We start from the raw sequence: 27,634 nt of genomic DNA on the forward strand, positions 1-27,634 counted from the left end.
TCGAGTGCACTTATATTTTCTTTGCCAGTCCACGAGTTAAGACAACCAGGAGGAAAAAAAAAAAGATTGCCCTAACAAAATACTAGGGGAAAAAAATAATAACTGCACGATATGAATGTCTACTAATTCCATCAGAATCACTTCCGTTCATTACTCCCTTAGTCCGCCTGGGTTTCAAATCCAGCTTGTCAATTTGCTAGTTGTGTCATTTTGGTGAAGGAAGCTTCTTTGAGTTTCCTCTGCTTAAAAAAAAAAAAAAAAAAAAAAAAAAAAATATATATATATATATATATATATATATATATATATATATATATATATATAAAAAATGATTCACAAACTTTTAAACAATAGGCTAAAGCTGGGGATGTAGTTCAGCCGAAGCATGTTTGCTTAGCATGCTGGAAGTCCCCTGGGTTAAAAAAAAAAAAAAAGGCTATCAGAAATAGGAAGCAGAATCTGGTGGTTTTTAATTTTTTTTTTAAATTTCTAAAAGAAACCTGAGGGGGCTGGGGATGTGGCTCAAGCGGTAGCGCGCTCGCCTGGCATGCGTGCGGCCCGGGTTCGATCCTCAGCACCACATACAAACAGGGATGTTGTGTCCGCCGATAACTAAAAAATAAATATTAAAAATTCTCTCTCTCTCTCTCTCTCTCTCTCTCTCTCTCTCTCTCTCCTCTCTCACTCTCTCTTAAAATAAATAAATAAATAAAATAAAAGAAACCTGAGGTCAACCTTTCTAAAGTAAGCCCAGCAGGTCCGATGTCCACTCTGCTAGCCAACCCCAAGGGAAGACCAATGAGGATAGGGTGTGATGTGGCTCAAAGTACCTACCCTAGATTAGGTAGAGAGAAGTGATGGGAGGGGAGGGGAGGGTTTGGGGAGATAGGAAGGATAGTAGAATGAAGCAGACATTACTGTGTTATATATGTGAATACATGACCAGTGTGATTCTGCAACTTCTATACTCAGAAAAATGAGATATTATATCCCATCTGATTCAAATGTGTGATATGTCAAGGTCATTGTACCGCCATGTGTAACTAATTAAAAAAAAAAAAGATAGGATGACTGGAAAAGCTAAAGGAAAAGAGCTTTGGCATCCGTCTGGTTCCTGTCCTTTGGTTCCTGTTACCCAGCAGTCCCTAAGCATTGTTTTTTTTTTCTAATTTTTTTTAGTTGTAGATGGACATGATACTTTATTTATTTTTATGTGGTGCTGAGGATTGAACCCAGAGCTTCACACATGCAAGGGGAGCACTCTACCACTGAGCCACAACCCCCCCCCTCCCTAAGCAGGTTTTTTTTTTAGCTCCACTGTGCTGACTACATGTGTTGAATAAAAAAAGGCAACCTCAGTGTACATGACCACTAGAATCTCAGAGCAGTTATGATATCTATCTAGTCTATCTAGTTGCTTCTGCCCAGTCAGAAGGCTGACCAGGTCCTGGGCTCCAAGGCCAGTGTATCACTCTTCTGTAATTTGCCTAGGATAGCCTGACAGTCAGAAGTCAGTCACACTGCCTTCTCCCTCCTGGGGCACAGAGTCCCCAAGGTGGTAGGGGTGTGTGGGAATGCTTCCCCCAAGAATGGCAGTCCAGCCTTTGCAGCACTGAGCCTGTAACCTGTAGCTCATTCAGGTTGCAATACCCTGTAAGACCCATCTGGAAATGAGACAACAGGAATTTAAGAAGTTGCTCCCTTCGGATTTTCTGGGACCCAGTTTTAAATCTCCCCTTAAGTTTAGCATGATCCTGATTGTATGCATGTCTGTTCCAAAATCCCAGAAGTAGAACTGTGGAGTGAAAAGGACTTTGGATTTAAACACACCTGAATAAGAATAATACTGAGCCTCAGTTTTTCTCCCCATGTAATTTTCCTTTGTCAAAGATACAGAGGGCTGAATGAAATACGGAAGCACGTAGGATTCTTCCCTCTTGTTTCCTTTTCTTCTGGGCACAAGTTCTTTCTCTGTCAGACTACTGAAGGACGAAGTAGGTGGGGGGTCCTGTACAGGTGGGTCTGGGAATTCCCACCTGGAATTCCAGGTGTGTGGCTGACTCTAGTCCTGGAAGGAAAGAAGGGGTTGGGACTCAGTTCTAGGGCCTATGGTGGGGGGAGGGGGAAATTGTTGTCTTCATTATTTCCTATCTTCCCTCCCTACTCAGCAGGGGCCCAGCCTTTAGCCCCACCTGGCCTTCACCTGTGGGGAAGGTTGAGTATATGATCTTGGGTATATGATCTTGGGCAAGTCACTCAGCCTTGCTTTGCCTCCATTTCTTCACTAAAATAGGGATAGCTGGGTGTGATGATGCATGCTTATAATCCCAGCAATTTAGGAGGCTGAGGCAAGAGGATCACAAATTGGAGGCCAGCTTGGGCAATTTAACAAGACACTGTCTCAAAAAAAAGGGGGGGCTGGGGATGTAGCTCAGTGGTAGGGAGTCCCTGGGTTTAATCCCCAGAACCAGGGGATGGGGTGAGTTGGGACAATGAAAGTAACTCCTCATCTGAGGGTGAATCAACACAGGTAAAGTGCTTAGTGCATTGCCTGGCAAATAGCAAGTGCTAAAAACACTTTTGCAATTATTCCCTCTGCTGCTTTCCAGAACTTTCTCAGTCAGTCTCATAAGTCCCTTCTTCCAAAACCAGTCCAAAATTCTCCTCTCTAGGGAGTCTTCTCAGTCAATCTCTTTAGTTGAAGCTCATTCAAGTCTTCTGAAGTAAATTTGCCAATGTGCATGAGTTTCTTTCAAAATTATTCTTTGGTTGTTTTCTCTTGAATATGGTGTTTTTCTGGTCTCCCAGCTCAGTGGCAGGGGGAGAAGTACTGAGGAAACTGAGTTTCCACCATTAATCTGGGAGATCTAGATGAAGCCTTGTTCCCTTTCTCCTGTGGGCTGACTGAGCAGAAGGGGCTGGACTGAAAGTGTGGCTCTGGATTGGGGTTTGGACATGGATAAGCTAGAGCCCTCTGGGAATTCCTGGAACTTGACCTATGCCTGCTGGAGGCTTGGTCAGTAAGACCTGGGCAAACATAGTAAGCCCCTCACTGCTCCCTTATTCTGATTCTCTAGCCTTTAATGTTCTTCCTCTATACCCCACTAGAATGGAAGTGGCAAAGGGGGTGGGTCAGGAGACTGTGGTCCTTCCTTCTCACATCAAGGCCAGGGAAGAACTTCTCTAGTCTCTCAACTTCTCACACCAAGATGAGGCAGAACTGAATTGTGATCTTGATGGCCCTCGGGCTACTTGAATGCACACCCCCATTACATTTTACCTGGTCACTGTGGCACATGGAAGATCATCACTGAAGAATTCTGTCCAAGTCCTCCACCTAGACAGAACAACAAAAAGGGATATCTTTCTGGGCATGGTGATGCAAGCCTTAATCTCAGCAGCTGGGGAGGTTGAGAGAGGAGGACCACAAGTTCAAATCCGGCCTCAGCAATGGCATGGTGCAAAGCAACTCAGTGAGGCCCTGTCTCTAAATAAAATACAAATTAGGGCTGGGAATGTGGCTCAGTGATTCAGTGCCCTTGAGGTCAATCCCTGGTACAAAAAAAAAAAAAAAAAAGAGAGGGGGAGCATCTTGAGGTGTCTTCCCTCTGATGCTAATCTGACAGGCTTCCTTTCCACTGATACTGTTGTAGCCATCAGGGCCTGTTTAGGTCTACAGGGGCCCCTTTGCAGATGATATGAGGTACCAGGCAGATTAGAAAGGGACGGAGTAGAGTGAGGAGCAAATCTTTCATCTGAAGAAAAATAGAAAGCTATCTCTTGTTTAGGATGAAAGAAAATCGTGGTGTTCCCAAGGGCCTGCTTTTTTTGCAGTATTGGGCAAGCCCTCATGTATGCTTGGCCAGAGTTCTACCTCTGAGCTACATCTCCAGCTCTCTCTTCATCTTCTTGCTAATGAAAGGAGAGAAGCTATGGGAACAGAAAGGTGGGGATTGTTCAGAGAACAGAGATGACTGTCAGTTGGTGCAAGCCATTAGTCTTCTGCTCATTAGAGGAGGAAGCCCACAGACACCTTTAAAATCAAGCTTTTTTTTTTTTTTTTTTTTTTTGTACTGGGGATTGAACTCAGGGGCACTAAACCACCGAGCCACATCTCCAGCTCTATTTTGTGTTTAAGAGACAAGGTCTTGTTGAATTGCTTAGCACCTTGCTTTTGCAAGGCTGGCTTTGAACTTGTGATCCTCCTACCTCAGCCTCCTGAGCCACTGGGTCAAGCTGTCTTAAATTCTGGCCATCTCACTTTTGGGGGCCCTAGACCCTTCTCTTTTCCAAGGCCACATTTGCTCAGCAGGGGTAAATATTAATCTGGTCTGAAAAAGTGTCGGGGAGACACTCCCATTTGTTAGTGGGAGTCAGGGTGGGAGTAGGAGCAGAGGACCAGCATTCCAGGTAGCTGCTCCCCCACCTCTGACTTTGGAGTCAGAATAAAGTTGTCTGAATTGAGGAGGAGGATGCCTGGCGCTGCAGAATTCCATCTTCCAGTCTACTTCCCCCAGAGGATTCTTGGGGGCTGCTGGGAGCAGAGTTAGTGGGTAGATGTGGCTCTGAGACCTGGTGCAGCTTGACAGCTACTATCTCCCTCTGAAAAATGAATGAATGACTCTGTGGGAAGCCATTCTCGCACGTGATTGGGCACCTCCGAATGGGTGTGACGAGTTCTGGCTAAACTGTGTGGGAACTAATCCCCACCCTTTCTAGGTGCGAGAGCCTATCCGTGTGTGGGAGTGTGACTGACCATTGACCCTGAGACCAATCACTGACCCTGACCTTGGAATGCTGTCCCCCTCAACCTTCATTGGATGGAATTTTCCCCTGAATTTCTTGTTCCCCAATAAAAGGCCACTCTCTGGCGTGCCTTGCCTCTCTCTCTCTCTCCTGCTAGTCTGTGTAAACCTTGCTGCCCCATCAGGTGGCTCGAGGCAGGAGCCAGAGGGGAGAGCTGTCTCAGACCTGGTCAAAGAAAAAGGTAATTTGAGTTTGTGTGTTTATTTTGATCTCACTAGTTAACTTCTATGCTTGGAACCTCTAGTATGAAGCCAGCGTGCTGGTCGTGTGGCTGATGACTCAAGTTCGGGGAATCTAGAGCCACTCTCCAGGCTTTTCCTTTTCATCACATCTATTCATTCTTCTCTTCCTTTCTAGGTCTTGGTGCTACTGTATGTTTCAGTCCTTCCATCTCTTGGCTTTTTCTTTGCTATTACTTTGTATCCTGTTCTCTATGTTCTAAAGCATGACAGAATATTGGAACCAAGACACCCAAGAGGGTCATAATAGTGATGTCATCTATTTGTAATCTGCTTTCTGGCACATTTAGACTTTCACTTATGTAGATAGCTTCATTTGATGTAGCTAAACAGCCCTGCAGAGTGAAATAGGGATTGGCAACCCCATTTTACAGATAAAGAAGCTAAGGTCCATCATGTCAAGTGAAAAGCCCATAGTGCATTGCCAATAAGGGCAGAGCTGGGATTGGAACTCTTGGCTCTGACGCCAGATCAGGGCTGTCTGCCCCACAGCTTGTGCATCGCCATCTCGGGGCAGAAGGCTTCTCCCTTGTGGGTTTTCTGGCATCCCCCTGGTTTGGGGCCCAGTTTCTGCAGCTCTGGAGATCACCATGACTAACTAGGTGGGGTAAGGATTATATTGCTGGATTACTGGTTCCAAACATCAAGTCTTAGGAAATAGGGAGGGCTGAGGGAATAAATCTAGGTTTCAGGAGAGAAGATGAGGGCTGTGATTGGGCACTCTGGGCACTCTGTTTCTGGGTCCACCCATTCCTATTCTTCAGCCCTAAAGTTCCCTTCAGTCCTCTCTGGTCATCTTTAGGAGCACCCCTTTCTCTCTCAGATCAAGCACAATTCCTATTGCAGCAGAAAAGCCCCTGGCATAGGAAGCCTGGTGGGCACTGGGGCTTTTCTCCAAGAATCCCCCTCTTCCCACAGCTGGGGTTACATCTTGGGTCTGAGACTATATCCCCAGTACCCTGATTGAGGGTTTAAGAAATGTTAGGTTGGGGGCTGGGGTTATAGCTCAGTGGTAGAGCTCTTGCCTAGCATGTGTGAGGGACTGGGTTTAATTCTCAGCACCACATAAAAAAATACATAAACAAAATAAAGGTATCATGTCCATCTACAACTAAAAATATTAAAAAACAACAACAACAACAGCAACAAAAAACTTTCAGGTTGGTGCTAGAACTGAGTCACAGGAAGAACACAATAGTCTCTGGGCACATAGAGCCTGACCAGCTGCAGCTGGAAGGGCAAGGGTTTCAGTGGTAGCAGGGCCACCTGGCAAGGGGAGAAAGTGCTGTCTGGGTTTGGAAAACACTTTGAGGCCGTGGTGCTTTTGGAGGTAGGTGTGGCAGGGTGTCAGTTGAAGGCTGGGTGTGCCTGGAGCACAGGTTCTGTTGTTTCACAGCTGGGTATAAATCACATTGAATTGCATGTGGCCTTAGGCCAGTCTTTTTTGGGGAAAGTTAAGGGGTACCAGGAATTAACCCAGGAGCACATCTCCGGCCTTTTGTTATATTTTGTTAGAGACAGGGTCTCTCTGAGTTGCTTTTAGGACCTCGCTAAGTTACTGAGGCTGGCTTTGAACTGGCCAATTCCTGCCTCAACCTTCTGAGCCTCTGGGATTACTGGCATGTACTTCTGCATCCATCCAGCTAGGCCAGTCTTTTTACTGCCCAGAAACTCATCTATAAATTGGGTTTATATGGTTACCATGGTAATCAACGATCACATGGCTAACATGTGTTGAGATTTACTCTGTGCCAGGCAGCATTAAGTGCTTTACCCACATCATCTCGGCAAGTTTTCTTGTAGGCCTATGAGGCTGGGCTGGCATTATCTCTCTGTTACAACTGAGGGCACTTGAGGATAAGAGGAAATATGCCATTTGCCAAAGTCACAGAGCTAGTTAATGGCAAATCCAGGGTTCAGTGCAGGCATTTTGGCTCCAGGCTCTTAGTCTCACTCACTTGGCTGGTCACGACTAATGACTTGCACTGACTGGGCGCCTACAATGTGACAGGTGCCATTTTAAATGTTTTACACAGATTCATTCATCTTTTGTCTTATCGACCCTATACGATAGTCACTTAATAAGAAAGATGAAGCCACTGAGGCACAGACTAACATCTTGAATCTATTCCAGGAATCTAGTCCAGGCAGGCTGACTTGAAAGTGAATGGTGTAAAAAATAATTTATTTATTTATTTATTTATTTTTTAGTTGTAGTTGGACAAAATATCTTTATTTCATTTATTTATTTATTTATTTATTTATTTATTTATTTATTTATTTTTAAATTTTTTTTTATGGTGCTGGGATTGAACCTGGGGCTTGCTAGGCAAGGACTCTACCAACTGAAATACATCCCAGCTCTCATTTATTTATTTTTATGTGATGCTGAGGATTGAACCCAGCACCTCGCACGTATTGGGCGAGTGCTCTACTGCTGAGCCACAATCCCAGACCCTAAAAATATTATTATTATTTATTATTTTATTTATTTTTTAATTTTTTGGTGTGTGTGCTGGGTATTGAATCTAGGGATGCTTTACCAGTGAGTTACATCCTAAGCCCTTTTTAGTTTTTATTTTGAGACAGGGTCTCACTGATTTGCTGACGCCTCACTAAGTTGCTGAGGTTGCGCTTAAACTTGCCATCCTTTTTTTTTTAATATTTATTTTTTAGTTTTCGGCGGATATAACATCTTTGTTTGTATGTGGTGCTGAGGATTGAACCCGGGCCACACGCATGCCAGGCGAGCGCACTACCGCTTGAGCCACATCCCCAACCCCAAACTTGCCATCCTTTGTCTCAGACTCCCAAGTCACTGGGATTACAGGCACATACCACTGTGCCTAGCTAAAAAGTCATTTTTTTTTACTTAAAAAAATTGAAGTAGGAGCTGGGGTTGTGGCTTAGTGGTAGCATGCTTGCCTAGCACATGTGAAGTACTGGGTTTGATCCTCAGCACCACATAAAAATAAATAAATAAAAAATGAAGTCATCGTGTCCATCTATAAATAAAAAATATTTTTAAAAAGTTGAAGTATAACATACATATAGAAAAGTTAATGTTTAGTTCAATGAATGTTCACATAGTAAGTATACCATTTAACTAAGTAATAAATGTTACTCATATTCCCTGAGACTGTCTCCATCCTTCCTCTTAGAGGTAAACTTTATCCTGATTTTAAAAACTGTTTTGAATTTTATATAGAGTCATAGAATAGTAATTTTAAAAATATATTTATTTTTTAGGTGGACACAATATCTTTATTTTATTTTTATGTGGTGCTGAGGATCAAACCCAGTGCCTCATTCATATTAGGTGAGCTCTCTACCTCTGAGCCACAACCCCAGCCCTAGAATAGTAATCTTTTGATCAACATATGAGTCATCTATATTTTTGGATGTAGCAATAACTTATTCAAATATAGATTTACTATTCTACAATTGATTCCATTTTTGGCTATTGTATAGAGCACTTCTGTGAACACTCTTGAACATATGTTTTGGAATGTGCACACACATATTTCTATTGGGTGTATATCTAGAGGTGGAATTGTTGGTTGCTTCCAAGAGATTGTACAAATTTGTTTTCTTTAGTAGCATTATGTAAGAATCTCCTTACTTCACATCCTGGTATTGTCAGTATTTTAAAATTTTACCAATCTGTCGGGTATGTAGTGGTATCCCTCATGGTTTTCTATGTCTATTTATTAAATAAAGCAGAACTGAAAGCAAGTACCCATAACACCTACTACATAGCTTCTCATAATAATCCCATGAGCTAGGTAGGTATTTTGCAGATGGGCAAATGGAGATACACAGTTACTCCTTCTTGCTTTCTTCTCCTCCCATCCCCTCACCTTTTTGGGGGGCCCCTTTCTACTTTTCCTGGTGGTGTTAGGATTAATGTCTGGTCACACACCCTGGGAGGTCCCTCAGGCCATGATGTTCTCTTGGGTAGGGAAAAGGGGAGGAGGTTAGGGTGAAGTGTGCAGGAGTGGGAAGGATGAATCATAAAGGCTGTCAAGGGGGCTCTGGGTGTGGAGTGATGGGGCCAGAAGAGTCTGGGAGTAATTAGAAGGCATGACTCTAGTGCTGGTGGGGACAGGGAGGCATGCAGTTGTATATATCCAGGTATTGGGGATCTCTCTGGATCCCAAGCCCTTTCTCTGGGATTTAATGATTCTGAAGACCCCTCCATGGAATCTCTTTAAGCATAGAGACTTTTCAAGGATCTCTGTGGGTTCAGAGGTCTCATTAAAGTTAGGTGGCACTTTGTTCCCAGAGCTGGGAGAGCAGGAGGTCGGGCCAGAAAGCCCTTCAGGGAATGTAGGGAAAAGACAGAGAGTCTCCTTTGATTCTGATCTGTCAAATCAAGAGGTACATTGGTAAGAAGGCACACTTCTCTTTGACATGACAGGTCTCAGGAGAGGCAGGGCAAGAGTTTTTCCTACCCTAATATCTGGCTCTGTCTGCCCAGATTTTCTGTCTCCACTTTTGCAGGTGTCTTGCATAGATTCACCCAAGTTGTACTTTCTTCTTGCTTAAGTTCTGAGCCTGTGGCTCACTGGTGATGGCTCTGGCAGCAGAGGCAGGATGGCCCAGAGGAGGTGCTAGGGTTGTTGGCTGTGTGCTCTTTTTTTGAGGTGAGGTACCAGAGATTGAACTCAGGGACACTCAATCACTGAGCCACATCCCCAGCCCTTTTTTATATTTTATTTAGAGACAGGGTCTCAGTTGCTGAGCGCCTCACTTTTGCTAAGGCTGGGTTTGAACTCATGATCCTCCTGCCTCAGCCTCCAGAGCCACTGGGACTACAGGCGTGCACCACCACGCCCTGCTTAGCTGTGTGCTCTTGAGTGACCCTCATCATCTCTCTGGGTGGTATCAGAGCTCTCATTAAGCCCAACATTGTTCATTTGGCTAGTCTCTCGTGCAGGCCTCAGACAATGAGAAAGGGGTGCTGTTGGTGCCAATAGGCCTGGAGAGACTGCATACTCTGGAGGGTTGGGAGCCCTGCCAGAGTGGGACCTTGAAACCTGCAAAAGGACCTCAGAGGTTTCAGTTTCCTAGACTTTCAGAGCTGGAAGGGGCTTCACAATTCAGCAAATTCCCCTCCCTCTTTTGTACAGATGGTGGAACTGAAGCTGGGGAAGGGGAAGTGGTCACAAAGCTGGCAGGTAGCGGAGCCGGCTGGCCTGGAGATATGAAGCCAGATTCTGGCCAATGCAACTGCAACGGACTCTGCTTTCCCCTGCTCCTCCCCTCCCTTGCTCTTCACTGCTGAAGCCACAAGTCCTGAGGGAAGGACCCAGGTTCCATGCTCTGGAGCCAGGACCTCCCTCTGTGCCTTGAGGTCTCTGTGGAGATTCTGGCTCTACTGGCAGGAAGTAGGGCAGGAAGGTGAGTGTACTGATAGACTATTGCTCAGGTCTACACCTGAAGTGACCATGGAGATGCCCTACCTGGGACCTGAATGTCAAATCACATAGAGGGGAGCTGAACCCCCTACTCAGTGTAGACATAACAGACAGTCCAGGTAGTCAGGAGGGGGCTGGGAAGCCTAAGTTACCAAGAGGACTGGGGCCTAGTCCCATACCAATGCCATCGGTGCCTGATCCCCACACCACATGCACTCTATGTCATAATCTTCTGTCCTCATTGGTGTTTCGGAAGGCAGTGAGCCTAGGGGTTAATTGTGCAGTCTCTGGAGCAAGACTTCCTGGGTTCACATCCCTGTTCTTCCACCTTACTTGCCGTGTGACTTTGAGTAAATTATATACCTCTCTGTGCCTTAGTTTCCCCATCTTAAAAAAAGGATGATGATAGCACCTATGTCATGAGTTTGGGAAGCACACAAGGTCTGTGCGTGTTGTTTGCTAACTATCATTATTGTGTTTATTTTGTACACTCCATCAGATAGGATGCTCCCTAAAGCAAGCCCATCAGATTAGGGGTTCCTGGAAGGCAGAACTCTATGTCCTTATAGTTAAGCTGTTTTTCTTCCTATTTTCTTTCTTTTTTTTTTTTTTTTTAGAGAGAGAGAGAGAGAGAATTTTTTTTAAATATTTATTTTTTAGTTTTCAGCGGACACAACATCTTTGTTTGTATGTGGTGCTGAGGATCGAACGCGGGCCGCACGCATGCCAGGCGAGCACGCTACCACTTGAGCCACATCCCCAGCCCTCTTCCTATTTTCTAAGAGCCCAATGTATGCTTCTCAGAGGTTTTTGAAGTTGTACCAGCACTCTGAGCAACAAGCCAATAAGGGTGTGAGGTGTAGAAGAGGCCTGGAGCCTGTTGTGGGGGCCAGGGGGAGGGGTTCCTTCATCTGTGAATTAGAAGTAGCTAGCATCTTCCCGGCCCTCAGGAGCCAGGGAGAGGCAAGGCTGCTGCCGCCGCCGTCTATGTGTCTGTGAGTGGTATGTTGGTGGTGGTGGTGCTGCTTGATTTTCTATATTAGCCCTGAGCTGGGAAGGAGGGATGAGTTTTGCCTTTCAGAAGGTCCTAGTCAGAGCTCCCAGTCCCTAAGGAGGCAGCATTTGGGTAGAAGAAACCAATAACCAGCACCTGTACCTGTACCCAGCTCCTTGAGTTCCAGAGCCCTTGCCTCATTTTCCCTCTCAACCATCCTGTGAGAGTAAGCCTAAATATTTTCTTTTTCTCTGTGTGTGTGGTACTAAGGATTGTACCCAAATCCTTGCACATGCTAGACCAGCACTCTACCCATGAGCTTCATCCCCAGCCCTAGCCCTCTTTATAAAAATATTTATTGTGGAACAGGTTATCACCAAGTTGCCCAGGAGGGCCTCAAACCTGTGAGCCTCCTGCTTCAGCCTTCCGAGTGGCTGGGAAGAAAACCGAGAGCCTCATACACACTAGACCCCTGAGCTAAACGCACCCCCTCACCAGCCCTCATTTTTCTTTCAACAAAGGATGAAAATAACCCTTTATGTGGACAATACCTGTGATCCTAGTGACTCTGGAGGCTAAAGCAGGAGGTTTGCAAATTCAAGGCCATCCTGGGTAACTTAGCAAGAACCCTGTCTCAAAATAAAATAAAAAGGGCTAGGGATTTAACTCAATTGGAGGGCATTTGCCAAGCATGGGTTTGATCCCCAGGACTGGGGAAAAAAGAAAATAACCCCTCAAGATATTAAAAGGGAGATCTAAGATCACACAGCTAAGTGGCTATGCTGCAACTGAACCCAGGTTCCCTGATGCCAAGTCCCTTTATATACTGCCTCTCTCAGATACCACAGGCTTAGATGGGGACACTAAACCTGATCTTCTGAGAGTTTCCTTTGTTGGGGGTGTGGGGAGATAAAAGTCCTGTCACCAGGGATCTCCAGCCACTAGGGAAGTTAGTTTCCAATAGGAAGGGATGGAGGTAGAAAACATTTGGGGTCCTCTATGTGCTGGGTGCTTTGAACAGTTCTTTCTCTTTCTCTTGCTGCAAAGTTCCATTTTCTAGACAAGGCCTGAAGCTCAGGAGCTTAAGTAACTCTCTAGCGTGTTCCTAGTGACAAAGCTGGGATTAGAACCCAGTGCAGTCTGGCCATGCTGACACCCATAATTTTTCCTCTAGCATGAAAGTTGTGGCCCCAGCGCCACCTCCTCAGCAAAGGCTTTCCATGCTCTGAGTGTAAAATTGACCACTTATGCCTGTGGGTGCCCACAGTTCCCTATGTAAACATCTCTCCGGACATGTGTGCACCTCTTAGACTTATTTTATTTACACACCTGACTTTTGTCACTAGGCAGTGAGCTCCTTTAGGCACAGAGTAGTCTTGTGCCAAGACAGAGCACAAAGTCACGCATCATAGGTACTCAGTAATTGTGGGTTGCATGAATGGTGGGAAGTGCTTGGAAGGCCTCCTCCTGTTATTCTCCTGCCTCTTTGGAACGACCCCACCCCAGTGATGGTGGGGTGGGGTGAGGAAGATGCTGAAGGATGGACTGGGGGCCGGGGAGGTGTTGCGTCTGAGGTGTGGGCATCAGTCTCACCTGGATACCTGTCCAGATTCTTCACCCTTGTGGGCACTCATGCTCTATCCTTGGCATGCCTCTTGGCTCCGTCCAGCCTCTTCTCATCTTGCCTCCGGCCTCAGGACCTTTACCTTTCCTGGGTTCATCTAGGGGACAAGTCTAGCATTGGGATCAGAATCATCTTTCTTGGTCCATTTTATTTTCACAAGATTTTTAAGGGGTGAGAAGGGTGGAGATGACTTACCTCATTTTTACAGAAAGGGACAGTCAAACTCCAAATCCATCCATTAAATTGTGGCAGGAACTGGGTCCAGTGATAATGGAGGGGGATGGGGCAGAGGGGAAGTTTTCTGAATCAGGTACAGTTTGGGTTTCCCTCAGGAACTTGAGGAACCTGGCTCTATATGCCCTTCTCCAAGGCAGACAAGGTAGAAGGGACCCCACATTCTCTTTGTGATGGGACAGAGAAAATCCTAGACTCTTGTTCCTGGCTGTGACTCCCCAGCCCTTCTGCAGTCTCCATGGCTGCCAGTAGGTGCCGTCAGTTTGCAACTTTTTGATTTGTCCGACAGGTCCATTCCCAGGCCCTCTCTTCTCCAGTCACCCCAGTTGTCTGCAATTGCAGAAAGTAGGTGGCTCAACCCCTGTGAGGTGGAAAGACCCCTGCTCTTGGAGAAGCAGCAGAAAGGGGGTTCTTTGTACTTCAGCTTGGCAGTTTTGCAGGTTTCTAGGCCAAGCTAAAAATAATTGACAGTGGGCCACTAATGATGCCTGGACAGGCCCCCTTCCCCTAAAGTCAACTCCAGGCTAGTAGGAGCCTTTGTGAGGGAGGAAGGGTGAGTGTTAGGGCACCAGAGAAGGAAGCTAGGAAATGGGTGAGTTTCTGCTTCAAATGCTATTCTAGATCTCCTCCCAATCCTAGCATTGGGGCAAGGGTGGGAGATATGGCACCAATAAGATTCAAAGGAAGGGTGAGCCAGCCCTGACACTAGCCCAAAGAGTGGCACTAAGTGAATTATAAAAGGGCACTTCTTCCTCAAAACCTTGACTGCCATCTGCTGGAAAACCGTCACAAAAGCTATACAAATAAACAATGACTACAAGGAATGGTGCCCCCTGGAGTTGTTCAATGCACAGCTTGTACTTTGCAAGTGGTGATCTCCCAGGCCAATCTCTCTCCAGAGCCCATGTGGGCAGTAGAGGCAAACATCCAGGAAGGAGGAAGAGGCTTGGCACCTCTCTCCATGATTTGGGTTGATTCCATCCTGGGAAGGCAGGGTGGACCAGGGCCCAAGCGAACCCTGGGGAGACTGAAGGGGGAAGGTTCCCAGGGGGCAAGTGGGAAGAGAGCCTATTAGCGTCTTAGGGTCACCAGGCCTTTCCATGACCCTTGTTGCCCATATGCCTTGCGCCTTGCCCCACCTCACCAGTCCAGTGGTGGAGACTGGAAGAACTGGGGAAGGGTGGAAAGGACTCTGGTCAGGGAGACTGAATAAGCCGACCCCGGAGTCGGCTAGGAGGCCAGGTTCTCTTAAGGTTAGGGAGGTATCCTCCGAAATCGGGGAGGGAGCCAAACAGCAGCACCTTCGTTTCCCCTCTTCCTGCCTCCCCTCCCCAGCTCCAGTTCAGAGGCGCACTGGGCGCTTGCCACCTCTTCCAAACTGCGCCGCTTCCTTCTACGGTGCAAAGGACTTTCAGATGTTGCAGCGGCGGCGACTCAGGACAGCGCCCCCTCCCCCTGACGGCCGCCTCTCCCTGCCCCCCTCGCCCGCCCGGGCTCCCCCACCTCGGGGAAGGCGCTGGGGGTGTGGCCAGGGGCCGGTATAAAGTCCGGGGAGCTGGTCCGGGGCAGCCGCTCAGCCCCCTGCCCCCAGCCGCCCGCCTTCTGCCTGGGCCGGGCCGAGGATGCGGCGCAGCGCCTCGGCTGCCAGGCTCGCTCCGCTCCGGCGCGCTTGCTAACTTCCCTCGGCTCTGTCATTGCCCGCCAGCCGGGCCGCCCCGTTTCCCCGCGCTCTCCGCGCTCTCCGGGTGGGGTCCTCCAGGCGCGCCGGGCGCTGCCGCCGGGTACCCACGCTTCCCGCCCGCGTGCCCGCGCTCCCCGCCTGCGCCCAGCGCCCGCTCCAGGTCCTCGCGCGGTCATGCTGCCCCTGTGCCTCGTGGCCGCCCTGCTGCTGGCCTCAGGGCCCGGGCCGAGCCTGGGCGACGAAGCCATCCACTGCCCGCTCTGCTCCGAGGAGAAGCTGGCGCGCTGCCGCCCCCCGGTGGGCTGTGAGGAGCTGGTGCGGGAGCCCGGCTGCGGCTGTTGCGCCACTTGCGCCCTGGGCTTAGGGATGCCCTGTGGGGTGTATACTCCCCGCTGCGGCTCGGGCCTGCGCTGCTACCCACCCCGTGGGGTAGAGAAGCCCCTGCACACGCTGATGCACGGGCAAGGCGTGTGCATGGAGCTGGCGGAGATCGAGGCCATCCAGGAAAGCCTTCAGCCCTCTGGTAAGATCCCTACCCTCCCACACCCTTCCCAGTGCACTCTTTCTCAGTAACTTATTTCCAATTCATGGCTGGCTTGGAAGGCCCTTGAAAATCCCCTTTTAATTGAGGCGCAAGCAGGTACGTGGCAGGGCCCGACTGGCATGGGACAGGACCAGCCAAGGAAACTGCTCCTGAATTCCTAGCTGTAATTGCCACCATCAAGGGGAACTTTGTCTCATCCCTCCATCTCAAACATCCCAGGGGTGCCTATTTGTTTTTTTCTTTAATTTAATTTTGTGTGTGTGTGTGTGTGTGTGTGTGTGTGTGTGGTGGGGGGCTGGGGATTGAACCCAGGGCTTTGTGCATGCATTCTATCACTGAGTTACATCCCCAGTCCGCAGGGAGTGCCTATTTGGGAAGAAGGGTCTCAATGATAGGCCTGGCTGCTGATGCAAGAGTGGAAAATCAAGTGACTTCATCAGGTCAAGTCAGCCGTCTAGGTTCAGAAAACTGGGGGATGGAATGGGGTGTCTATGGGGGTTGGGGGCAGCTTTCTGTTCCTGATCCAGAGGCCACCCCTCACTCTTGCCACAGGTAACGTCACCCCTCCCTCAGTCTGAGGAACCAGGACATGGACTTCCTCATCCTATAGTGGGGTGGGTTGTACAAATCATAGGGACTTTGATGGTGAGGGGCATCAGACTTGCCCTTTCCCAAAACCCTGAGCTCCTTTCTCTTGCTTATTGAGTGGAAAGACAAGGGTCTTTCTGCCAGACCCTGGCAACTCTCCCTGCCCTGGTATGCAGGATCTCTACTCTTTTCTCCTGGCAGGTGCCATCTGAGGTGGCAGAAGAGAAGTTTTGGCTCCCAGCCCAGAATTGCAGAAACCTTAGGGGCATGGGATAGGGAATAGAGGAAGGGGGAGTGAGAAAGAAAGAGAGAAGACAGAAGACTCTGAGAAGACCCACTGCCCCAACCTCATTCTTACACTTTCTCTTTGTCCATTTCTCGGTTGGCCATTTCCAGTTTCTCCTTAGAATCCTTCTCAGTCTTTTTCCTTCCTTCTCTTGTTCTTTTGTTGTTTCCTGCCGTGCCTCTCGGCTTCTAGTTTCGCCATTACAATCTTTTTTTTTTCCTTCTCTTTCCACATTTCTTATTGGTGCATTATAGTTGTACATAATGGTGGGATTTGTTGTTACATATTGGTACATGCACACAATATAATAACAGAATTGTCCAGTACTGCTCCCCAGGAACCCCTCCCCCCACCCCTCACCATAGTATTCATTTTTTTAAAATATATTTTAATTTGTAGATGGACACAATACCTTTATTTTATTTTTATGTGGTGCTGAGGTTTGAACCCAGTGCCTCCCACATGCCAGGCGAGTGCTCTACCACTGAGCTACAGCCCCAGCCCCTCATCATAACATTCTGAAGTTCTCTTTTCACAATGTCTTCTGTGCATTATCAGTTTCTTTCCCTTTTTCCACATTGTTCGGTTTTCCTGCTTCTCTGACTTTTGCCTCTCTGTCTCTGTGTCCCTTACCATGTCTGCCTCTTGTCTTTCTGATCTCTGCTTTTTCGCCTCTCTGCCTCTGGTTCTCCTTCCCTCTCTGATTTTTTGCTCTCCCTGTGCCTCTCTGTGCCTGTCCCTTTTCCTGGTGCTTGAGGCTTCCATTGTTGCAGTCCGGATGCTGAGACTCTGGCCCCAAGCTTCCTGCCCTGGGTCCCAGACCGCTTCACTTCCTCAATCCTCTGTAGCTTGTTAGCTGGAGGAGAGCAGGATGCAGGGAAAACAGGAAGGAGGTGGACCCCAGGGGTCTGGGCCTCCAGCCTTTCTGCCCTTCCTGCCCCTGGGCAGGGAGAGATGGTTCAGCAGAAAACCTTCTAGGGGAAATGCCAGCCTGACACCCAGCACTCCTGGGGTGGGAAGTCCTGGGGGAGTAAGTCACTGATTTGGAGGCAGAGTTGCCAGTGGCAGTGAGAACAGGAGTGAGGGCTGAGCCCCTGGGTTCCCTGAGTACAGCAGGGCCACTTCCCTTTGAATTTCCATCCTCCACCAGCCAGTGGGTAACTGGCAGCAGATAAGGATGTCTGGTGGCTCCTTTTCTCTCATCAACTTGAACATAAAGCAGAAGAGCCCTTTGAGGGTCTTCTTCTCTGACTGGGTAGGAGAATCCTAGAGGAGGAAAATCTGATTCTTCAGGGGATCAGGGAGGGCATGGCATGGACAGTTTGTGATTGACATGTGAACATAATGCAAACCAGCCTTGAGAGATGTCTAGAAATGAAGTGGCTTTAGATCCCCTTTGGAAAACAGAGCCCAGGTCTCTGATGGCCTTGTCCTCTACCATGTTGTACATGCAAACACATAGAGAGGGAAAAAGAATCAGAAGGACCCTGGGGAAACTAGGTACATAACAACAAGCTCTGCCCATGCCCTCTCATCCCGTCATCATAGAAGTACTCCTTCTTGTGCCTTGGCCTTGGCCACACTGCACCATGGGAAGCGTACCCCCTAGGATTGTGCAGCATCTCTGCTGGGGTTCTGGTGAGATAAAATGAGCAGGGCTTAGACCCTAAACCCACTATCCTCTTTAGCTTTACACTATTAACAGACCACTGTTCCTACAGGCTCCCAGACTTGAGCCCTCTGGACTGGAATAGCTTGGTAGAGATGTCAGGTCATTTTTGTGCTTTCCTCTTGGGGCTGAGCTTCTTCGGCAGGTGGTCAGGGAGGATGGTCAGTTGGCAGGCTCCTGTCCCTGGCCTGTGATGGTTTGGGTGCCTCCTGTTAACCCCAGGGGCAGGCCTCTCCTTCCATCTCCAGCCAACCCTGCCCCGCTTTCTCAGATTGCCAGATTGTGGATTAACACTGCTGAGGTCACCAGAGGTCGGGGTGGGCATGTGCTTCAGAAGCCCACAAGTCAGCATCGTGGTACTGATCCCTCCACTCATAGAAGCTGGGGGAGTGTTCGGTGGGGAGATCAGGCCTAGGACAGGGAGTTCCTAAACTGGGCTCTGGGTCCCTCCAGGACAGGGTTAGAGAGCAGGCAGACTGGGTTAATTTTTAGTCAACGCAGCAAATATTGTCCTCCCTACTTCAGTACTGGGAATCCAGTCGTGTCATGGAAACAGGGCCTTCCCAGAAATTCTGTGTCTTGGGGGAGGGGAAAGGAGGAGCATGGCTGCTTAGCATTTTTTCTTTAGTATTGGCAAAGTCCAAATTATTGGTGCCTTGGCCATCAGAAATCTTTCCATTTAAAGACATAGGGGCAGCAGAGACATGCTTTACTCCTTCCCTCCACCCATGTGACTTCAGTGTCCCCATCTGCAAAGTGGGAATGGTAGTGGGTAATAGCATGGGGGGGGGCCTGGCATGGAGTAAGAGCTCAGTAAATTGGAGTAATGATGAAGATGGAGATGAAGAGCAGCTGGTGCTGGGACTGTGGTGGCCTCTAGGGCAGAGGAACCAAGGTAGGGGACATTCAGAGGAGCTGAGAGGGGTCGGTTGCCTTTGAGGGCCTTTTCCTGCTTTACAGGGATACACCAGGCTACATGCCTTCCTGAGGCTGGTGGCTTGGTACAATGGTGAGGGGACACTCTTGAGCCAGACCTTAAAGAAAGGGCCTGGCACCCCACACATGCGGTCTTGCCTTCTCCAGCCAGAGTCCAGGAGAAGAAGGAATAGAATTCTTGCAGGGCAGGTGGGTGACCCTCAAGGGCAAGGCCGAAACTTCTGTGTCTGGGTGGTGGGGTCCATCTGGTTCACAGCTTGGGGATGGGACTGGAATTGGGGAAAAATCATGGGGGTGAATTCAGGCAGCAGGAACTTTGTAGCCATTGATAACAAAGCTGTGCCCCCTCTTCTGCCCCTGGGCTGTGGAGCGCGGACCAAGGCTCCCTGGTACTGCAAGGCAGTTGGTTTAGCTCCAGCTGCCTCCAAGCTGGGGCTGGAGGAGAAGACCTCCCTGACCTTGGAAGTTCCACCTCCCAAACAAGCTTTCGGGAGGGGTCTGACTCCAGATTCTGTTCAGAGAAGAACCTGGGGGCCTTGGGACTTCTGCAGAGGGCACTATCAGGGTGAATACTGGAAAGTTAATGTTTTCAGAGACCCAGTGCTATAATATAACCCTTATCCCCTAAACCCGTGCCTAGGGGTGGATTCCTGGGGTGGTTCCTCAGTCTGCCAGTTAAGCAAAACTGGGCAAGGAAAAGTTACAGATTAAGTGGAAAGTCAACAAATTTATGTTACAGAGAGACTGGGAAGTCATCATGCCCTGCCTTGGGTCTACGTCTCTGACCCAGGGCAGGGTCAGAGTGCCTGAGTGCATGTGCTTGTGTGTACGTGGATGAGTGTGTCTGGACACGTGATTGTTTGTATGTTTGTGATTCTTGAGGTCCAGCCTGTCTGAGTGTGGGGGCAGATAAGGACTTATTCTGTGGACCTGAGTCCCCAGGTCAGTCAGTAAGGCGCTACTCTCCCAATCTGGTGGGTTCTACTCTTAACTTAGATGTGATCTAGGGATCAGTGGCTGGGCCAAGGGGCGACCAACAGTGGGTAGGCCAGCAGCCCTCTGCCTCAGCCTTGCTGAGAAAATCCTCTCTGTATTACATGGGGTCATTCCAACACAAGAGCATAAGCTATGTTTCCGGGCTTACCTTCTACCCCATGCAGCCCTGGGTTTCAGAGGGCTACCCAATTGTCCTCTTTAGAGGTGACCATTCCCAATATCCATGGATGATTCCTTGAGGTGTAATCCTTTGTGAGTTTCCACTCATAGAAGCTCCGTGCTGGAAAGCACAGAGGATCAAGCCTCTGCTCCCTCTCCCTCCGGCTTCCTAAGGCTCCCCCACACCAAGGCTAGGCATCTCCAGGGTGAGGAGCTCTCTGTTTTCTGAGACAGCCCCTTTCTTCAGAAAACGTACTCCTTGAACTCCCTGAGGCTAGGAACATTCTGTCCATTTACTAAGAGGGACAAGAGTCCCCGTGCAAAGTCATGCTTTCCTTCATGGTTGTGAAAAGAAGGCACACTCCACACTCAGGAAGAATGAAGGCCTTCTGGGTTGGAAAGGTGTCCCTAGAGTCAGTGTCCCGGGCTGTGGCTAAGGACCAGTGATCCACTCCAGCCTTTCACAGGTGGAATGATGAGGTTTTTGCTGGCACCTCAGCTTGGCTTCTGTCCCTCTGCGATGGGGTGCTAATTCTTTTATGTCTTCTATTCCCTCTTTCTCTCCACTCCCCAGCTCTATCCTGTACCCCTGAAACCTTGTGGCAGGTCTTGCTGCAGTGTCTTCTCTTTGGCTGGCTCTCAGGAGCTGGATGTGGAACTGGAGCCCCCTTTCGCATCTTTCTGGGGATGTCACTCGGGCAGAAGGGTGGCTTGGATGTATCCGCTCCATTCCCTCCTTCCTTTCGACTCCTCTTTCTAAGCCAGCTCTCCACTCGTGACACAATCTTCCATCCTTGGTGACTCAATTTTATGAATAACCTTCACAAAGACTTTCTGGTGGTCTAAAGTCTCCCTCCTCAGGTTTCCCTTTATCTATGTGCTTCCCTCCTCTTCCCCCCAAACTAGAAGAAAAAGAGAAGCACCCCCCCACCCCACCCCACCAGTGTTGGCTGGGCAGAAAAATACCATTTGACCCTGAGGCAGCTCTGGGACTGCTGCCATGCACGGAGGAACCTGCTAACTCCTCAGGAAAAAAATCCTGACGCAAACCAGATGTAACCTCTTGTCCGGCTGCCAACATCTGGAATGCTGGCAGGGGCTCTGCACTCAGGCCTTGAGCGAGCTGCCAAGCCCGAGCATTTCAGAGGTGGCTCTGATGTGCAGAAAGGCCTTCCAGTCCCGGCCTCCTTCTCCAGCTCTGCCCTGCATTCCAGTTTTGGCCGCCTGGAGCACATTATCATGGGGGGACTTCTGGATAGGGTTTCTCTGGAGCTCAGATGGCGCCTTCAGGAGATCCAGTGGAGGGATCTCCTGATCCAGATGTCCACTGCCTTGGCTCTGAGTGACATGACACCTAAGGTCTAGGGATGGGACAGTTAGAGATGGAGGGCTGGAGGAAATGTGCAGCTGTCCTCTTGTCCCTGGGGCCACACAGGTTGTCACTCATACACACACCCCCACCCCCACACTCACTTTCGCATGCAGGCAGTGGGGAGAGCCTTTGGGGTCACATTTCTCCTCACTCATGGACAGTCTGATTATGGCCCTCAGGATCCCTCACAGGCCCTGCCAGACATTTGGAAAGAGCAAGAATGGAGACAGGAAGAGCCAGCTGACTGAGAGGGGGATGTTGGGAGGAGCTGAATGAGGGAGACAAGATCCGGTAGGGGGCCCCCTGCTTGCCTCAGACCTCCCTGCAGGGCCCAGGGGACCCTCCTGCCATCTGGGCAGCTGCAGCTGGTGACTCATCTGTGGACTGGACTGGGTGGGGTGAGGGACAAGTCAAGGACTTCAAGAGGAATGTTCTCCTGAGGAGGTCCAGGGGAGTGGGGTGGGCTGGGGGGCTGCTTTCATTTCTTCCTGTCTCCCAGGTTCCCTGCTTTTCTCCAGCACCAGGCTGATGAACTCTGTGGAGGGGAGAAAGCAGGTGGGAGGTGGGGCTGGTGTGAAGCCCTGTTCTCTTCTTTTTTTGGGGGGGATGTACTGGAGATTGAACTCGGGGGCACTCAACCACTGAGCCACATCCCCAGCCCTATTTTGTATTTTATTTAGAGACAGGGTCTCCCTGAGTTGCTGAGTGTCTCACTGGGTTGCTGAGGCTGGCTTTGAACTCGTGATCCTCTTGTCCCAGCATTCTGAGCTGCTGGGATTACAGGTGTGCGCCACCGCACCTGGCAAGCCCTGTTCTGTTCTGGTGCTGACTTCTGCCCTTCTTGCCTTGACTGCAGACAAAGATGAAGGTGACCATCCTAACAACAGCTTCAGCCCTTGCAGCGCTCATGACCGCAGGTGCCTGCAAAAGCACTTCGCCAAAATGCGGGACCGGAGCACCAGTGGGGGCAAGATGAAAGTCATCGGGACGCCTCGGGAGGAAGTCCGGCCTGTGGTGAGGACCTCTGCCCCACAGATATGCATGTGCATGGACACCACCACCATCACCACCAGATCTGGACTCTGTTCACCCAGCAGGCATTGATATCTACTGTGTGCAAGATGCACTTCAAGAGAGAATCCTTACTCCTTTCTTTGCATTTCCTTCCTGCTCCTCAGTTATAAACATTGGTGTAGCTGAAGCTGAAGTGATAGTTCAATACTGGTATACTTCCTTGTTCTGATTGGTAAGAAGCAGGGTTCCAACCCCCCTGGTGCTTCTTGGACCTTCTTTTGGATTCCCCACCCCAGACTTCAGTAACTAAAGGGGGAATGCTGGCCAAAGCAGGGGTCCTTGGGACCCTGCTCCAGGGTCTGGCTAATGTCCTTTATGATACATGGTACTGATGGACCTGAACTGGGCCTTACAAGTTATTTATTTATTTAGTTTTTGGGTGCGGGGTATTGAACTCAGGGACACTCAACCACTGAGCCCTATTTTGTATTTTATTTAGAGACAGGGTCTCACTGAGTTGCTTAGCACCTCGCTTTTGCTGAGGCTGGCTTTGAACTCTGGATCCTCCTGCCTCAGCCTCCCGAACCGCTAGGATTAGCCCCCGCACCAGGCCACAAGTTTTTAATTCTGTGATTTTTGTCTATCCCTCCTGTGTAGACATCCCCCTGTTCTGACCTCCATAGGTCTCCACAGCTCCATTCCACACCAGGTCCCTTCCTCAATTTACACTCCTCCTTTATAGAAATTCTTTGGCTTGAGACCCTCTCCTCAGTGTCCCTCTCTTCCCCCCACTAATGTCCCCTGAGCCTGAGACCTTGCCTCCACCTCTTCAGGTCCCTCCCAGCTTCCAGGCATTCCAGGCCTTCCGCCCCTGTTTAGTTCTGAGTTCCAGAGCTCTCACTCCTCTCTCCTCTCCTCCCCAGCCCCAGGGCTCCTGCCAGAGCGAGCTGCACCGGGCCCTGGAGCGCCTGGCTGCCTCACAGAGTCGCACCCACGAGGACCTCTTCATCATCCCCATCCCCAACTGCGACCGCAATGGCAACTTCCACCCCAAGCAGGTGGGTCTTGGTTTCCTGGCTCAGCCCTGCCTGAGTTCCAGGGGCATCCTTGGACTCTCTGCAGGATGGTCCTGGGTGGAAATCTTCGGAAGGGGGTCCTCCTCAACCCAAACCCAATCCCTCCGCCTTCCTGAAGCCCTATCCCAACCCTGGAGCCTCAGTTCGCTCTTCCCAACCCAGATGAAGAGACTGAGACCCAGAGAGGTATAAAAGGGTCCTGGTTGGCCCGAAATCATTGCACTGAGTTCACAGCACAGATTCTCACCACTTCCAGGGATGCTTCTGTCATCTCTGGATTCTCTGTCTATGGAGTAGATGTCCTGCCAACCTCTGCTCCAGCCCTCACCCTGCTCTAGTCCTAGGAAGAGGTCTCCCTTGTCACTAATGTCTGATGTTTCACCTGGGCCCAGAAGGGTCCAAGTCATAAGGAGTCAGGGAGGACTCCCAGCCCACCCAGCTGAGTGGCAGAACCAGCTGGTGCAGCAAGGATGGAGGTAGAGCCAGAGTTAGCAGCCCCCTACAGGCATTTTGGTTGGAAGCAGAGGAGGGAGGGACAAGAGAGAAGTTATAAAGGCAGCAGCCTCCATATTCCCTCCTACCCTTACAGTGTGGGGTCTCTGACGGCTCTCTGGAGGCTAGGATGTCCCTCAGGGTTGCCCGTCTCCAGCCCATCTCTGGCCCATCAACAGGGTAGCACATCTGGACAGAGTGCTGGGGGTGGCCATGCAGCCCTGACCTGGGTCTCCTCCAGCATTTGTGGACATAGACACACATGCCTTTGTGTGAGCTGTGGGCACACATGCCCTCCCACATGCTGTGGACACGTCTACAACCTGGGTTGCCATGTGACCAGCAGAGGCCTTGCTAGGAGGGCAAAGGCTGCTTCTGGGTCTATAAATCCCAGCATGGCATGAGAAGGGCCTTACATAGTACGTAGTGAGCGGTGGACTAGAGGGAGCTCCCCAGAACCAGTGCCTGGCCCATCTCCAGCCTTTACCCCAACACAAATTCTATCCTTGTCCTTGTTCTGTAAGTTCCTCCACAATTAAAAAACAAAAACCTAATAAAACTAATAAACTACATCCCTGCCCACCCCCCTTTTTAAATTTTTAAGACAGGGTCTTGCTAAGTTACTTAAGGCCTTGCTATGTTATTGAGGCTGGCCTTGAACTTGCAATCTTCCTGCCTCAGCCTCCCAATACCCTGCGACTATAGGTGTGCACAACCATGCCTGGACAAGATTTTTTTGTTGTTATTTTTAGCAGTTTTAGGTTTACAAAAAATTGAGTAGAAAGTAGAGTTCCCATATCTTGCCTCCTCCTCGCCCCAGTCTTGCCTATTATTAACATCTTACATTAGTGTGGTCCATTTGATGCAGTTGGTGAGCCAATGTTGATGTATTATCATTAACTGAAGTTTAGAGTTTACATCAGCCTTCACTTTTTGTGTTGTACAATTTTATATCTTTTTCCTTCTTCCAATTTTTATTGCAGTGAAAGTTGTGACTCTTGACCCTTTATCCCAGGCCAATTCTGCGTCAACCTTCATTTGAATTCTAATTCTGACTCTGGACTATACTTTTATCTCCACCAGTGTCTTTTTTTTTTTTTTTTTTGGTAGTACTAGGGATTGAACCCAGGGGTGCTTAACCACTGAGCCACATCCCCAGTCCGTTTTGTTTTTTATTTTGAGACAGGGTCTCACTAAATTGCTTAGAGCCTCGATAAGTTGCTGAGGCTGGCCTTGGACTTGTGATCCTCCTGCTGAGCCACCAGAATTACAGGCATGTGCCACTGTGCCTGGCTGGACCCTTCCTTCTTGGCCAAGTTCTCCCAGTGAGCTCACAGAACCTGTACTCAGAAAGAGCCTTCACCTTCCGATGCCATCTTGGAGTGGCAACTGTCTGACTTGGGGGCTGGACTGGAATAGGGGCAGGCTGCCTGGAATCATCTGACCCCTCATGCCCTTGTCTTGGCAGTGTCACCCAGCTCTGGATGGGCAGCGCGGCAAGTGCTGGTGTGTGGACCGGAAGACAGGCGTGAAGCTTCCAGGAGGCCTGGAGCCCAAAGGGGAGCTGGACTGCCACCAACTGGCTGACAGCTATCGAGAGTGACACCTGCTAGCAGGCAGGGGGCTTGGTGCCCCCTACTACCCCCATGCTTGGGGGCTGCAGAGTTGACCTGGAGTGGAGTCTGAGTCTGGGTCCAAGCTTTGCCTTTGACCCAGAAGTTTCCCTTGGCGTGTGTGCATGTGTGCGCGTGTGTATGTTTATGGGCACGAGTGTGCCCTTGGGGTAAGCCAGAGCCTGGAGTGTCCTCTTTGAGCTTAGATAGCCCAAGAGGTCTGAGAGTGGCAATGGGGAGCCCCGTTGTGTTTCCAGATCAATCCTGGATTCATTCATGCATTCAGTCATCTAAAAACATTTATTGACCACATATTATGTGCCAGCTGTAGTTTCCAGCCCTGGGTACCCTTGTTCTGACTTCCTCTAATTGTGGCATATGAGCCATTCCCGTAAAGTGAATGTAGGCCTGTGGGAGAAGAGAAACCTCTTTCCTAGAGTCAGAGAGAAAGAGAGACATGCATATTGTCTCTTCCCTTATCTAGTCACAGGGTGGGAGCCAGCTCAAGGACCATGAGACCTAGATCCACACCCAAGGCTTAGGCTTGCCGGGCTCCCCTGCTCTTCTTCCCCACCCCCCATTCCCCATTGTGGGGGAAAGGACCTGGGAGACAAACCTGCTTTGGGGCCTGGGTGTTGTGCCATCTGCTTGATTGCTTGGCAGCTGAGACCCTGTTTTGAGGGAGGGAGAGGGGACAGAGGAAGGCATGCAGGACAGAGGGTTCAGGTCAGGCTATGCCTTTGAGCAGTCAGGTGGGAAAAGGGATTGCAAGGTTGGGTTGAGTGTGCCTGATGGATGATGTACGTGTTGGGGGATGAAGGGCTTGCCTGGGGTCTTGTTTCCTATCCTGTTTGTGGTCACAGCTATGAAATCACCAGGGTGACCCCGTCTTTCCAGTGGCTCTGCCTTCCTCCCAACATCTCTTTCCCCTACACCTTCCACAAGTCCCTCTGAGCATTTTCTAGCTTGACTGGAGACTTAGGGACCCGCTGGTCAGCTGGGGTGTTTGTCTTTCTCCTCCCTCCTGCCTCACCCCCACTTTTTTTTTTAACAAAACCAAAAAAAAAATGTCCAGATAATTGTGTTTGGTTGATTTATTTACTATCAGAGACGTGGATGGACCAGGGGTGGAGAGAGGTGGGCACTGTGGGGTCCCCATTCCTTCCTGCATGGCAGAACACTTGAGAGGACAGTCCTCCCTGAAGAGGCCTGTCTGGGCTCTCAGATTCCTGGTGGGCGGACTGGCTTCTGAAGGGAGGGTGTCGCCAAGGACAGCCCTGTTGGGACAGAGCTGCCTTCTGGATTAGCTGGTATGTGGAGCTGGGGCATTTCCTAGGGCACGAGGCAGATTGGGTTTGCATCTGGAGTTGATTTATTAATTTACTGGGGGGGGGCAGGGGGCACTCCCTGCCTTGGGAAAGGGGCGAGAACTCTGCAGCACATTCCACAGCTCTTTACTGGGGGGTGGTTTTGAGTTTGATTCTGAGGAGCTGGGAATGGAGACATCCTTGACCTGGCTGTGGGCTCTCAGTGCTAGCCCCTGCTTCAGAACTTGTGGCCACGTGGATTCCTGGCCATCTTGCAATACCCCTCCTGCTCCCACACCTCTTTTTGTGTAGGGTTAGGCTGATCTCTCACATGGGGGTCCCTTCCCAGGAGGCCACAGACAGCCTGGAGACCCTGTGCCCTGAGTGCTGCCTGCTGGGGAAAAGAGTGTGTCCTGTCCCTCTCCTCCCCCATTCCGGGGTGCTCCCAGGCTTGTGACTACACTGGCCCCTGACTTCCTTAGCACCTGTGCTACCAGCATCCTGAGCCCAGGGCTGCTGTCTCCAGCTTTCTAGCAAGTCTAGCTCTGCCTCAGCGGGCGCAGCCTGCAGCCGCCTGCAGCCAT

The 27,634-nt window shown here is 49.7% G+C and overlaps 1 protein-coding gene and 1 long non-coding RNA gene across 2 annotated transcripts; one reads left to right on the top strand and one right to left on the bottom strand.

Annotated features, from left to right (window-relative positions):
- Positions 1-1,936: 1,936 nt before the first annotated feature.
- LOC308635755 lies at positions 1,937-16,585 on the bottom strand. Its single transcript, XR_014019257.1, has 4 exons — positions 16,489-16,585; positions 13,053-13,180; positions 3,281-3,337; positions 1,937-2,068 (listed from the first exon to the last, which is right to left on the bottom strand). It is a non-coding gene; the product is annotated as an uncharacterized lncRNA (long non-coding RNA).
- IGFBP4 (insulin like growth factor binding protein 4) lies at positions 14,741-26,822 on the top strand. The gene is made up of 4 exons (XM_081270487.1): positions 14,741-15,521; positions 22,405-22,562; positions 23,486-23,620; positions 25,599-26,822. The coding sequence occupies exons 1-4, from the start codon at positions 15,173-15,175 to the stop codon at positions 25,731-25,733; spliced, it is 777 nt and encodes a 258-aa protein (XP_081126613.1). The 5' UTR covers positions 14,741-15,172; the 3' UTR covers positions 25,734-26,822.
- Positions 26,823-27,634: the final 812 nt, after the last annotated feature.

The sequence above is a fragment of the Spermophilus citellus genome (assembly GCF_964194105.1).
Source record: "Spermophilus citellus genome assembly, chromosome: 17".
In the NCBI taxonomy this organism is placed as follows: domain Eukaryota; kingdom Metazoa; phylum Chordata; class Mammalia; order Rodentia; family Sciuridae; genus Spermophilus; species Spermophilus citellus.

Coding starts and splice junctions, on each gene's coding strand:
- IGFBP4 (XM_081270487.1), top strand. CDS start 15,173: ATGCTGCCCCTGTGCCTCGTGGCCGCCCTGCTGCTGGCCTCAGGGCCC. Junction 15,522..22,404: donor GGAAAGCCTTCAGCCCTCTG/GTAAGATCCCTA, acceptor CCTTGACTGCAG/ACAAAGATGAAGGTGACCAT. Junction 22,563..23,485: donor GGGAGGAAGTCCGGCCTGTG/GTGAGGACCTCT, acceptor TCTCCTCCCCAG/CCCCAGGGCTCCTGCCAGAG.